Source organism: Gadus morhua, chromosome 13 (genome assembly GCF_902167405.1).
Source record: "Gadus morhua chromosome 13, gadMor3.0, whole genome shotgun sequence".
Taxonomy (NCBI): Eukaryota; Metazoa; Chordata; class Actinopteri; order Gadiformes; family Gadidae; genus Gadus; species Gadus morhua.
Genome location: NC_044060.1, coordinates 21,045,434 through 21,056,914, shown reverse-complemented (window position 1 = coordinate 21,056,914; position 11,481 = coordinate 21,045,434). Strand labels below are relative to the sequence as shown.

General features: G+C 44.6%; 1 protein-coding gene across 7 annotated transcripts in view; it reads right to left on the bottom strand.

The window, feature by feature from the left end:
* chl1b (cell adhesion molecule L1-like b) overlaps positions 1-11,481 on the bottom strand; it is a 76,444-nt gene that overhangs the window by 33,801 nt on the left and 31,162 nt on the right. For 5 of the 7 annotated variants that reach the window (XM_030374600.1, XM_030374607.1, XM_030374604.1 and 2 more), the window contains one exon: positions 143-246. In XM_030374600.1, coding sequence (XP_030230460.1) covers positions 143-242 — 100 coding nt within the window. In that variant the 5' untranslated portion in view covers positions 243-246. Of the gene's footprint in view, positions 1-142; positions 247-10,253; positions 10,510-11,481 lie in introns of those variants that run through there. The other 2 variants (XM_030374602.1, XM_030374606.1) reach the window with 1 other exon arrangement.

The following is an 11,481-nucleotide window of genomic DNA, read 5'->3' as shown; positions in this document are numbered from 1 at the left end:
AATCACGACAACAAGCCATGTACGCAGTTACGAGTAAGTAATAGTGTAACCTTTGCCCTTCTCTCCTGCAAGCCCAGCACTCCCCATATCAAATAAAAAAGACAGATTTGGTTCCAGGACGGCCCGTCTGAAGCCAACTTACCCTCCAGGGGGATATCCATGGCAGCAGTGAGAGGAAAGGCCTGGGCAGAGATTAGCAGGCAGAGAAGTGCCACAGATCCTGGGTTCTTGTTCAGCGTCATGTCTCTGTGGTGTCCAGGAACAACCAGCAACGTCATGGAGAAATAAAAAGAACAGAAAACAAAACAGGGGTCAACGACGCCGCTGGCCGCTGCTGTTGTGTCCTCTCTCTCCTTCTCTAACTCCCTCAGTGCATCTCTTAGGGGGGACAACTTACTGAGGGGGACACCAGTTTGCAGAGGAGGCTCTTATGGATGCTCTTGTCTGCTCAGCCAGGCATAACAATTGAGCCTGGCCCATGATTTTAAAATATCTATCGATATTATAAAATATATTGTATGGGCTTTCTGTGCCGTTATGGGCAGCGGGGTTGAAACAGAGACATGCGGCTTTGCTGCACATATGATGCATGTGCTAAGTATGTTGATCCACCCCACTAGCAGGTTGAGACATTAAACTAGCAGGTTGAGCCATCACACTAGCAGGTTGATCCATCACACTAGCAGGATAATACATTCAACTAGTAGGTTGATCCATCACACTGGCAGGTTGAGAAATTAAACAAGCAGGTTGATCCATCACACATCACACTAGCAGGTTAAGACATTAAAATAACAGGTGTATCCATCACACTAGAAGGTTGATCCATCACACACGCAGGCTGATCCACCACACTAGCAGTTTGAGACATTAAACTAGCAGGTTGAGACATTAAACTAGCAGATTGTTCCACAACACTTGCAGGTTGAGCAACTGATCGACTACATATTTAGTGTAGTTGTTTTTCTGTAACCAGGAGAGACACCGTTAAAGCTGCTTGCAATGTTATTGTGTCAGCAGGAATTTGCAGCAGAATAGGAAGAGTATGAAGGTTAAAACACCCCAAGGCTTTCCCCCATGGACCGCATAAAATATATTTGGGTTTTCTCAACACCAACAATGTCTGCTAAATTCTGCTCTGTCTCATGTCTGCCTGAATGTGTCTGGGAAGGAACCTATTTACATGCAACCATGGAACAAATATGCCATTAGGAATAAATAAAGAAAAAAAGCCTGCATTATGGAGCAATGTATGTTAATATGTGGCAGGTGCCGTGTGAGAAAAAACAAAACAAACGCACTCCGAATCTCTATTGTTGTTCCTTTCTTTTCCTCAGGCTCCAATATTAATCATTTAATCTTAATCATTCATTCTTAATTACAGAGCGTCTGCTACATATGTGCCTCCGTAGATGTTTTTGGGAAACAAAACAACAATTTAAGTTGAATATTTAACCGTCAAAAACTAGTCGGCCTGGAAAGACTGGGATTAGAGGAGGTGGAGGAAGAGAGGATTGGGAGAGAAACATGCTTGGACTCAACAGTTGAGAAGAGAGTAACCTGTCTGCTGCACTCTGACAGGTGGAGGAGCGCTGTTCCGTGCTTCATTTTCCACCTAACAAACCACCAGGGCAGACCATTATGAGGCTAGGATAGCCCCCAGAGGGGGGGAGGAGGTGGGGTGAAGATGTTGGTGGTTGGTGTGTGTGTGTGTGTGTGTGTGTGTGTGTGTGTGTGTGTGTGTGTGTGTGTGTGTGTGTGTGTGTGTGTGTGTGTGTGTGTGTGTGTGGGGGAGCTAGAGGGAACGGAGAGCCGTGTCTTTCTTTCTTTCTTTGAGCCTTTGTGAAGCACTATTTCCCACAATCCCCAGCGTTGGAATCTCTCTGAGGGTAGGAGTTCATATATTCTTTCCTTTACACTGGCTATGACCCAACTCATTAGGTCAGGCTAGCCTCATTAGCTAAACATATCCCGAGACTCACAAAAAACAATTGATAAAACAAAGCTCAACTTTTACGTAGGAAAGTGATAACTTATGAGCAATGAGTCTACAGGGTGCTTATGTACAGCAAAAATGTAGAGCAGATATAACAACCTCAAATCACCAGGGGTCTCATTTATAACCGTTGCGTACGCACAAAACAGGGCTGAAAGTTGCGTACGTGACTTTTCACGCCAAGGTTGTGATCTATAAAAAACCAACTTGACGGGAAAATGTGCGCAGCCCTAAGCAAACTCTGACCCATGCGTACGCATGGTTTGGAGGTAAAGGAGAATTGGCGACACAGATGGTGTGGTTGTGAACTGAAGTCAGACGGAAGAATTGTAGAGTGAGAAGAACGATTATGTTTTATCATCGCCCTTCATAAATTTAATTTCAACCCGTATCATGCGTTAAATCTATGTAATCAGGATAATTTAAGTCAACTGCGTTATTTCTCAGTTATAACTCCAGAAACATCTCATTAGAATAGAAATAAAAAAAATCTTTATATTTAATCCCGTCACTCCATACTGTCCACTGACGGCGCGACTGCATGGAATAAAGCATCTGTCCAACATGTCTCAATAACATAATATTTTTATGTGACACTGTAAACACATAATCAAATGTCAATTAAATCCCAAGTGTGGAAAACCAATCCACACTCCTCATCACAATCGTTGTCCGTTACTCTTGATGCTTTTTTATGACAAATCAGGCATTAAAAAGGGGTTATGTTCAAGAACATTTTACGTGGGTGATTACAAACTGATTATCCAAGGTGTCCTCGTTCTGTTTTCTTACCGTAACCCTATAAATACAGAGGTGAGCGCCGTGGTAATGCGGCACCATATTGCACTTCTGGCGGACCATGCAAATGGCAGGATTCAGAGGGAGAGGGTCTTTAGTGACCATAACGATTTATTGGTAGGCTACATAAAAATATGTACCTTTATGTCAGACCACTTCCTTTTTAATTCTGGGACTGTGCGCTCCGTGCCACTGACAGAGTTCACTGCTGCAGCAACATGTTGCCACTCACTCTGCTTTTTGTTGTTGGCGATCCCAATCCCGTGACCGCCGAACAAAACTACTTTTCGGGCCTCCATCTCACCCCCAAGTGTCTCCACTTCAACCTCCTTGAAATTTCGCTTTTTTGCTTTTCTCAGTACTTCTGCCATTGTTTCCGACAGCATCTGAGTCTGTTTTATATGCAGATCACATTCATGAGTATCATTTGCACTGACCAATTATGGTAAAAAGGGGCGTGTACAGGGCGGAACGTGAAGCTGATTCAGCTGCCCACACTTGTAGGCACTCTGTGATTTATTAAGCAAAGATTGCTTACGGTGTGCGTACGCAGGGTTTTATAAATCTGAAAGATATTTGGCGCACGCAAAACATGGCTTTTGGGCGTACGTACACTATTAGTAACGATCCAACGCACAGTTTTATAAATGAGACCCCAGGTCCTGACAGACAGGGTTTTCTTTCTAAAAGGGGGACCAATTAATGTAGAAAGCACAGTTGTACAACTTCTGGCACTGTAGCCTGTTTCCATCCAACAGCAAACCACAACCTAGATTAAACTACGACATGCCCCATCAGTTTTGCAATCCTCCCAGACAGGGCCTTCCCCTGATCTAAGGCTGGTCGCCGATGCTGTCCTTTTCCGGCTTAGCTTTGTATCAGCTAAACAGAATTCAACAGGAAACACTCACAGGTCAACCCCTAATGCATGAGTAGCTAATTGAATAATTAGCAAGAGAAGAAAGGAATCAATTTGATTCTCGTTTCTCAGTACAGGGTCTGTATTCAGATGAAACATGCTCCTTGAACTCTTTGACCAGGCTTTGCACGGCATTAACTCAAGCTGTTGGGCTTTAATGTCTCATTCAGGGTTGAACTCATCTCACTTGTGATCCTGCACTCTCCCTCTGTCAGGGTATTGTGAGTTATTAATCCATACTTACTGATTAGTCATTTAACGAATGCTTTTATCCAAAGCAACTTGCTGTGATTTAGTTGATACATTGAGTTAAAAGGCAAGTAGATCTGCAGATATTGGGGATTAAAATTATAACCTTTCGTCTGGGAGACACCCTTGCTTCTCTAGCCTACCCTGTTCCCATATACACCCCACTACTACAACCCTGTTGACTTCATTATTGCGGCCTATAAGTCTTATTATCTAGGAATCTACCAATAAATGAGTAGGATTTTCCCCAGTTACAGTCTCACATTAGACTTTCCCAAGCATTATGTTGCCGAAAACGGATTACAATCAAATGCTAACAACGCAGCACTAATTGGCTAGATTTACATTTTGGAAAGCTTTACAATCCCCACAAGCAAATATGTTCTCATTACCCTATTGTGTAGGCCGAGAGCCTTTCTACCCGAACACGAACACCACTTAGGTGGATTACAATTTGTTCAAACTGTGCTTGATCACTTGCCATCTAATTTGAATCCCTGTTCCTCCCCTTTGCCTTGTTAGGTACTTCTTGAAACCCAACAACTTAAACCGTCTGGTGGAAGGGGTGTATTCGCCCAGGGCTTGACTGCAGGGGACCACGCTGTCTAGCAGGGAAGTCAGGGAGGGGGTAGAGGGTCCGTTTGGCCCTATATAAGATCCGCACAAGAGGAAGCCTTTTGAGGCAAGCATGGTTTAAGACCCCAGGCAGGCTCTTAATCCCAGCCCCCCACCGGCAACCGGTCGCTATACAGCCTGAGACTTACGAAGCCCGCGGGGAGCTAAGAACTGCTCAACGTGAGAAGACCAACATGAACTTTGACCTTGCTTAGCCAAGTGATAGAAGAGGAAAGAGGGAGGCCAGGTCGTAATATGGGGTGGGTGGTTGGTGGCGACCCGGGGGGGGTCCATGTAGGGGGAATTGGGCTCAGAAGTTAAAAGTGGGTCGTCTGGGAAATGCGGACGTTCTCAGATAGAGATATATGCACTACACTGCATGGAGTCAAATTAACTTCCTCTAGGCCCATTCATCCATCAACCGGACTGATAGTGGAAGCCATCGGAGACGTGAGATGGGTTCAGGATTGAGGCATGCTAATGGGAACCCCGTCCCCTCCATGATCCTGGGCAAGTTGCTTGCCCATGAATCTTCTTAATCCACAGGCAATCAGCATTCAGCCGGCTCATGCACAGATATTTTGAGATAGCACGTTTCCCGATCCACATGAATCGGCAATCAGAAGACAGCATGCACAGAGCTGGGCATTTCAGTGAAACATCAACCTATGAGAATGTGAGGCGATGTCATTTAAATCTATTAATATACCTAAAAGAGAGAGAGAGAGAGTGAGAGAAAGAGAAGAGAGAGAGTGAGAGAGAGAGAGCAGTTGGCCTATAGGCTTTCCAGGCAAAAGAAAGTCAGTATAAACAAGTGGTAAAAAAAAGACACTATTATTTAGAGATTACTACAGTAAGCTGTTTGGCTGGCACCATCGGCCTCTCTCACACACAAATGAGAGGGAGAATGAGTGATTTAGAAAGAGAATGAGAGAGAGAGCCAGCAAGACAGTGAGAGAGAGAGAGAGAGAGAGAGAGAGAGAGAGAGAGAGAGAGAGATGATGGTGCACACTGTAGTTTAATGTGTGAGCCTGTAATGGGATTAAGCAGATCCCTTGGTCTTGTCAGCCGGGATTAAAATATTCTCTTCGCTAAAGACCTGAGACAGGAAGCCAGACGCTTCTCCAGACTTCTCTTGCACACTACTCCCGAAACATGGCGCTTCCTGCTGGCTCACCAGGCTAGCATTAACACAACAGCGCCGCTAATTAGCTTCAACTGCTACACGCCGTGGACACCCCGTAGGCTCCCAAACACACCTCTGAAATTGCTGCACGTTCATTATTCCTTTAGTTGGGGTCTTTTGTTTAGTCACAACAAAAAGTCCTTCCCAATAGTAGTGGCTCATTTAAAGAAAACAAGTTAAAAATTCATGGAAGAGCATCTTGGGTGTTTTATATATTTTCCCTTTATTTTTTGTGCGTTTTTAACACACTGCCAAACTGGGAATAGAGATAGTTTTCTGACCTTTCTGGCAGCGGAAAGCACAATCAGTATTCTACAACAGACCTGGGAATTAAATTTCATCCATTATTAAAAAACATAAATTCGGCAGCAGCCAGTGCCAAAGAGGAACAAGGCACTGCATCTGATTAGGAGGCGGGAGCTACGCCAAACACCAACCTTGGCTAATTGAGATTAGGGCTCAATCTCTGTCCGACTCACTACGCATGACAGGTCAATTATAATGCCATTAATGTTTCACGAGGAAGGGGGGTGAATTTAGACCCCTTGACTAAGAGCTCCCCCCAGAAAAAACACTACTCAGGACAAGAAATGAGGAAGTAAGGAGGAGGGGGGGGGGGGGGGGGGGGCATAGTGCATGCATAGGAGGGGACCATTGATCGATCGATGGGCGAGAGGAGGGGGTTATGAACTACAGAGGTTTGTGACCCAGCACTCCATGCAGCTGATTGAAGGAACAACCGGCCTGACCCCATCTGTCCCCTAGCCCCCCACCACCTCCACCACCACCACGACCACTGCTCGGGATCACAACGAGGAGGGAGAGACAGAGGGCGAGAGACAGAGAGAGAGAGAGAGAGAGAGAGAGAGAGAGTAGCATCCATCTTTAACGGCTTCACCGGCCCTTGACCTTCAGCCGCTGTATGAGGCACGATGATGAAAGCGTTGCAGTGAATCTTCTCACTTCTCCTCTTAAAAGAACCCTCCGCTTGGCATTTCATCTAATGTCCGTCCCTGTCTCTAGGGGAATAACAGCATAACTTCTCCTACCGTACATTCCCAGTGTTTATTTTCCGAATGTATTCAATACAAACTATGAAAACCATACGTTGTTTCCAAGATCTAAAGTTGGAGCCGTGGCTCTGTTCCTCCTTCTGCATTCTGTTTTGTCGACTCTGTGTGAATCTTTTTTGTGTAAGATATAAATAAAGACTTATACTTTTCATAATCTTTCTTCCCAGCACCAACACAACAGGATCACTTCCTGAGGGAGTAAATCACATTCTGAGCACTCTTCACCTTCCACCTAATTTGTGTATTCTTCACCTAATCCTTCGAACATGTGTGTTCACTAGTATGCACCAGTGCGTAGATGTTAGAGAAGGGTGTTCAAGAAAGCTATATGGTTTGTAAACCCTATGGTTTGTTTTTCTGTATCCACTGGTGTTTGGCAGGGAAAAGTATGAAGGTAATGAATAACATCGTCATAGTAAAGAAATCTCTTGGCCAACAAAAAGGAGTTGCTAGACCAGCCATTGGCACCGAAGGCAAGGCTTGGTCGTATCATGTTCTAGTGGAATAAAAATGCTAACTGTGGCCTTGTCCTTTAACCATACCTGTATTGCTGAGCGCAGACTGCGTCTCCACACATCGTAAATTACATAAAGTAACTTACTAAATATTGTGTCAGCGACGGGGATGAACCATGTACTGGAGCAGGAGGGAGTCTCCTGCACGCTGCATTTAGCCATGAATCTTGTTTCACGGATACAGCATGTTCCAAACAATAATGAAAAGCAGTGCATAATTTATGTACTTTACCGCAATGGCTGTGATTTAAAGTCAGCACTCGGGCCGATACTGTGCGACACTCCGATAATTCAGCCATTGTGTCAACACAGTCACATAAACCATGAATCTCATATCCCATCCAATCAGTACGTTCCATTAAAAACAATGATGGGAAACCAGTGGCTGGCACCTGGCTGAATCCCAGCACTGGGCTTTTTCTGTTTTTCCTTTTTCAATTGTTTCCCCCCTTGGTGAACTGGTGCTTTGAAGTGGTCCTCCTCCCAGGAGAATAATCATCTTATTCGCTTATCCCCTCAGAGTCACAAGCCAGGAGAGGGATTCAGGAGCCAGGGACCAGAGGGAGAGAGAGCGAGAGAGGGAGAGAGAGAGAGAGAGAGAGAGAGAGAGGGAGAGATATATATATATATATATATATATATATATATATATATATATATAGAGAGAGAGAGAGAGAGAAAGAGAGAGAGAGAGAGAGAGAGAGAGAGAGAGAGAGAGAGAGAGAAAGAGAGACAGAGACAGAGACAGAAGGACAGGATAGTAATATTGTTATGTGTTAAGGAAATCCCGCACGCTTCCACCCCTCTCCCCGGTGTACGCTGTCTGACTGATGCCGGCAATTTCCCCATAAGAACCAAACTGTGCCGCAGCATGACATGATCGATGGGACTTACGTCCAGAATCCCCCACTTCTATCAAACCCTAAAGCAATTTACTCTCCGCCAAATAGCAGGTTATTTTCTGATTTCCAGCCCCTCTGCCCACCAACCCGCCCCTACACACAGACAAACACAAACACTCAACAGTAGCAACAGACGATTGCGTTAGGAATAACATAATGCCTTGGTCTCTCTCTCTCTCTCTCTCTCTCTCTCTCTCTCTCTCTCTCTCTCTCTCTCTCTCTCTCTCTCTCTCTCTCTCTATCTCTCTCTCTCTCTCTCTCTCTTTATCTCTCTCTCTCTCTCTCTCTCTCTCTCTCTCTCTCTCTCTATCTCTCTCTCTCTCTCTCTCTCTCTCTCTCTCTCTCTCACTCTCTCTGAGAAAGCCACTGTTCCATGCTGTGCGAGAGCAGGTTCTGAAGAAAGAGGGGTTCTGCTGGGGATGTTTGTGTTTCCTGTGCTGCGTGAGGGACCACTCGAGGGCATCTGGATAATGTTACTCATCCAGGACTACCGGGATGTTTGACACGGCCGTTGGATACCTGGCCTCGTTTCCGGCACTCTCCATCACACACCGATAGGGTTACAACGCAGAGGCGGGAGAGTGGCAGAGAGAAGTGGCAGGGTGGAGGGGAGAGAGAGAGAGAGAGAGAGAGAGAGAGAGAGAGAGAGAGAGAGAGAGAGAGAGAGAGAGAGAGAGAGAGAGAGAAAGAGAGCGAGACAGAGAAAGAGAGAGGGACGGAGAGAGAGAGAGAGAGAGAGAGAGAGAGAGAGAGAGAGAGAGAGAGAGAGAGAGAGAGAGAGAGAGAGAGAGAGAGAGAGAGAGACACAGAGGGATAGATAGAGAGAGACAGAGAGATGGAGGGAGACACAGAGAAAGAGAGAGAGAGAGAGAGAGAGAGAGAGAGAGAGAGAGAGAGAGAGAGAGAGAGAGAGAGAGAGAGAGAGAGAGAGAGCTCCAAGTTTACTAGGATAAGAGAACCAGAAGCAGCTGTGTCTTCTGTGTGGAGTTAGGAGTAGAGGTTAACGTCAGACGTACTGAGGTTTAAGGTTAACAAAAGGAAAAGGACAGTGTCATATGTGTGCAATTAGGCAAGATACATCTCACTTTTACAGGAGATGTGGAAAATATTAGGCTGTTTAATTTCCAAGCTCCATGAATAAGTTAGTTCTTGTAGAAATGTAGTTATGATTGAGATGAGGGACCAAGCATAAAAACGTTTTAGCCAGCTTAATTTCTAAGGTCACATGAATATTTAATTGTAACAAAATGGTCTTACATTTTTAATGAGGAATGGTGTTTAAAATTACATTAAATCCAATAGCTTAGACTTCTGAATGATTTCTTGAAATGGGACATCATGTGCTTTACAGCAACTATGGACACATTTCAAATGCTCAGCCTCGTATATTAACCAGCAATAGAAAAACAAGGCAATAATAACAGTTGTCTAATTGCAGTTCCTGGCCAAATTGGCATTTTATTTTGCGACATTGGCACATTTCCAAACTATATTATATGCTTACTGTAGCAGGGAGATTTAATAGATTATGTTTTTCCAATTAATTTGCTAAAAAAAATCAAAAACATTACATAAAATCACACCTAATTAACTAAAAACATTATTCACCCCAGATGTTGTTTAAGTGAAGCCTACAATGCTTGACTTAAATTCAAAAAGTCAACGGAACACCAACCACTCCTGCATGACTCCTCAGAATGAACGGTCCCAAAATACTCTCAACAGTGGTGTGTTTCACCACGGAGATACGCAGAGACACTGGTGTTAAAGAGGAAAAAAACAGCCCTCTCCTCTCTAGCAATGCAATATGTCAAATCCTGAATGAATCCCCTTTTTGTTCTCGCACATTCTGTGGAATGTCTGCCAGGGAGCCTGCCATTGCACATGGAAAGACCAAAACATGGAAAGACCAAAAACACGCTCCAGCCGCTACTATTCAAGGCAAAACACCTCCTCCCCCCAAAAAAAAAGAAAACGTCAAGAACACACAGAACACTCACCAGATAGACACGCATGTCCGGTGCTGTTGGCCCAGTGATGATGCTACATGATTTAAGTCTCCATGGCAGATAAAATCCAACAGACTATGGACAACAGAGTCGGGAGAAAAAAAGAAAAAGACAGATACTGTGTGTTTGGATTGTATGTGTGCGTGTTTGTGCGAATGTGTGTATGTGTGTTTGTGTGAATGCATATATGTATGTGCTCTCTCTCTCTCTCTGTTGCGTTTCACACACTTCGCCGGATACACACATAGAGAGAGGGAGAGACACACAGGGAGGTTGCACAGACACATATGTTGCCAAAGCCTCTCACTTGGCAAAGACCCTCATTAAGCCGCACTGACAATCATTCCCACAAAGCTCCATGTAAAGGCTATTCACGCCGAGTCTACAAAGAGAGGGGGGGGGGGGGGGGGGGGGGGGGGGGAGAGAAGGGGGGAAAGGGAGAAGGATGTAGATAAATGTGAAGGAATGCGAGCGATCGCGTAATATCACAGACCGGGTTCGTCGTTCAAGGCGCTTGTTTCAACTCAAGGCTCACTGAAAAAATAAATAAAAAATGTTTATGCATGGATTGGGATTAGTGGAACGACGACGACATGGGAGGGAGTACAGGCTGTTAGCTGGGAGCGGGGATCACCTGCTGGGGGGGGGGGTCTGTTGCATTGTGGGCTCTCTCAGTGCGGCACACTGCAATCCTCTTTTGGCAAAGAAAGCTCCTTAATTGTTTAACAGTGCCAATGAGTGAAGGCTTCCATCTGCCAGCAGAGCTACTCTACAAGTTTATCTTTCCCGGGGAAAACAGGAAATCCTTGAGATGCCATTGAGGGGGAAAAGGCAGACGTTTTTCTTGTTGGTTGTTTGTAGAGTAATGCGACTGGGAGTAATGCGACTAAAAGTTATTCAGGTGTTGTTTTAGGAGATTAAGGATGTGATACAAAAGGAGAAAAATATATTGAAGGACGTGTCATACAAGGCAAGAAAGGATTTGCTTTCTCCTCAAATCTGGGGGTTAATGGATTAGACACGTTCACTTACTGCAAACGAATGGACTCAAGTCAAACAGAGGCTAATTTATGTTTCTTATGCCTTTTACCTTAAGATAAGACAATGCGTAATTTGTAAATCTTCTGTTAAGACTGTGAAAATGTAATTATTAACGTCAATGTTCTAATGTGGTTACATCGGTTAAATGTCAAAGCATGTATTTAATCAATCTCAGTAA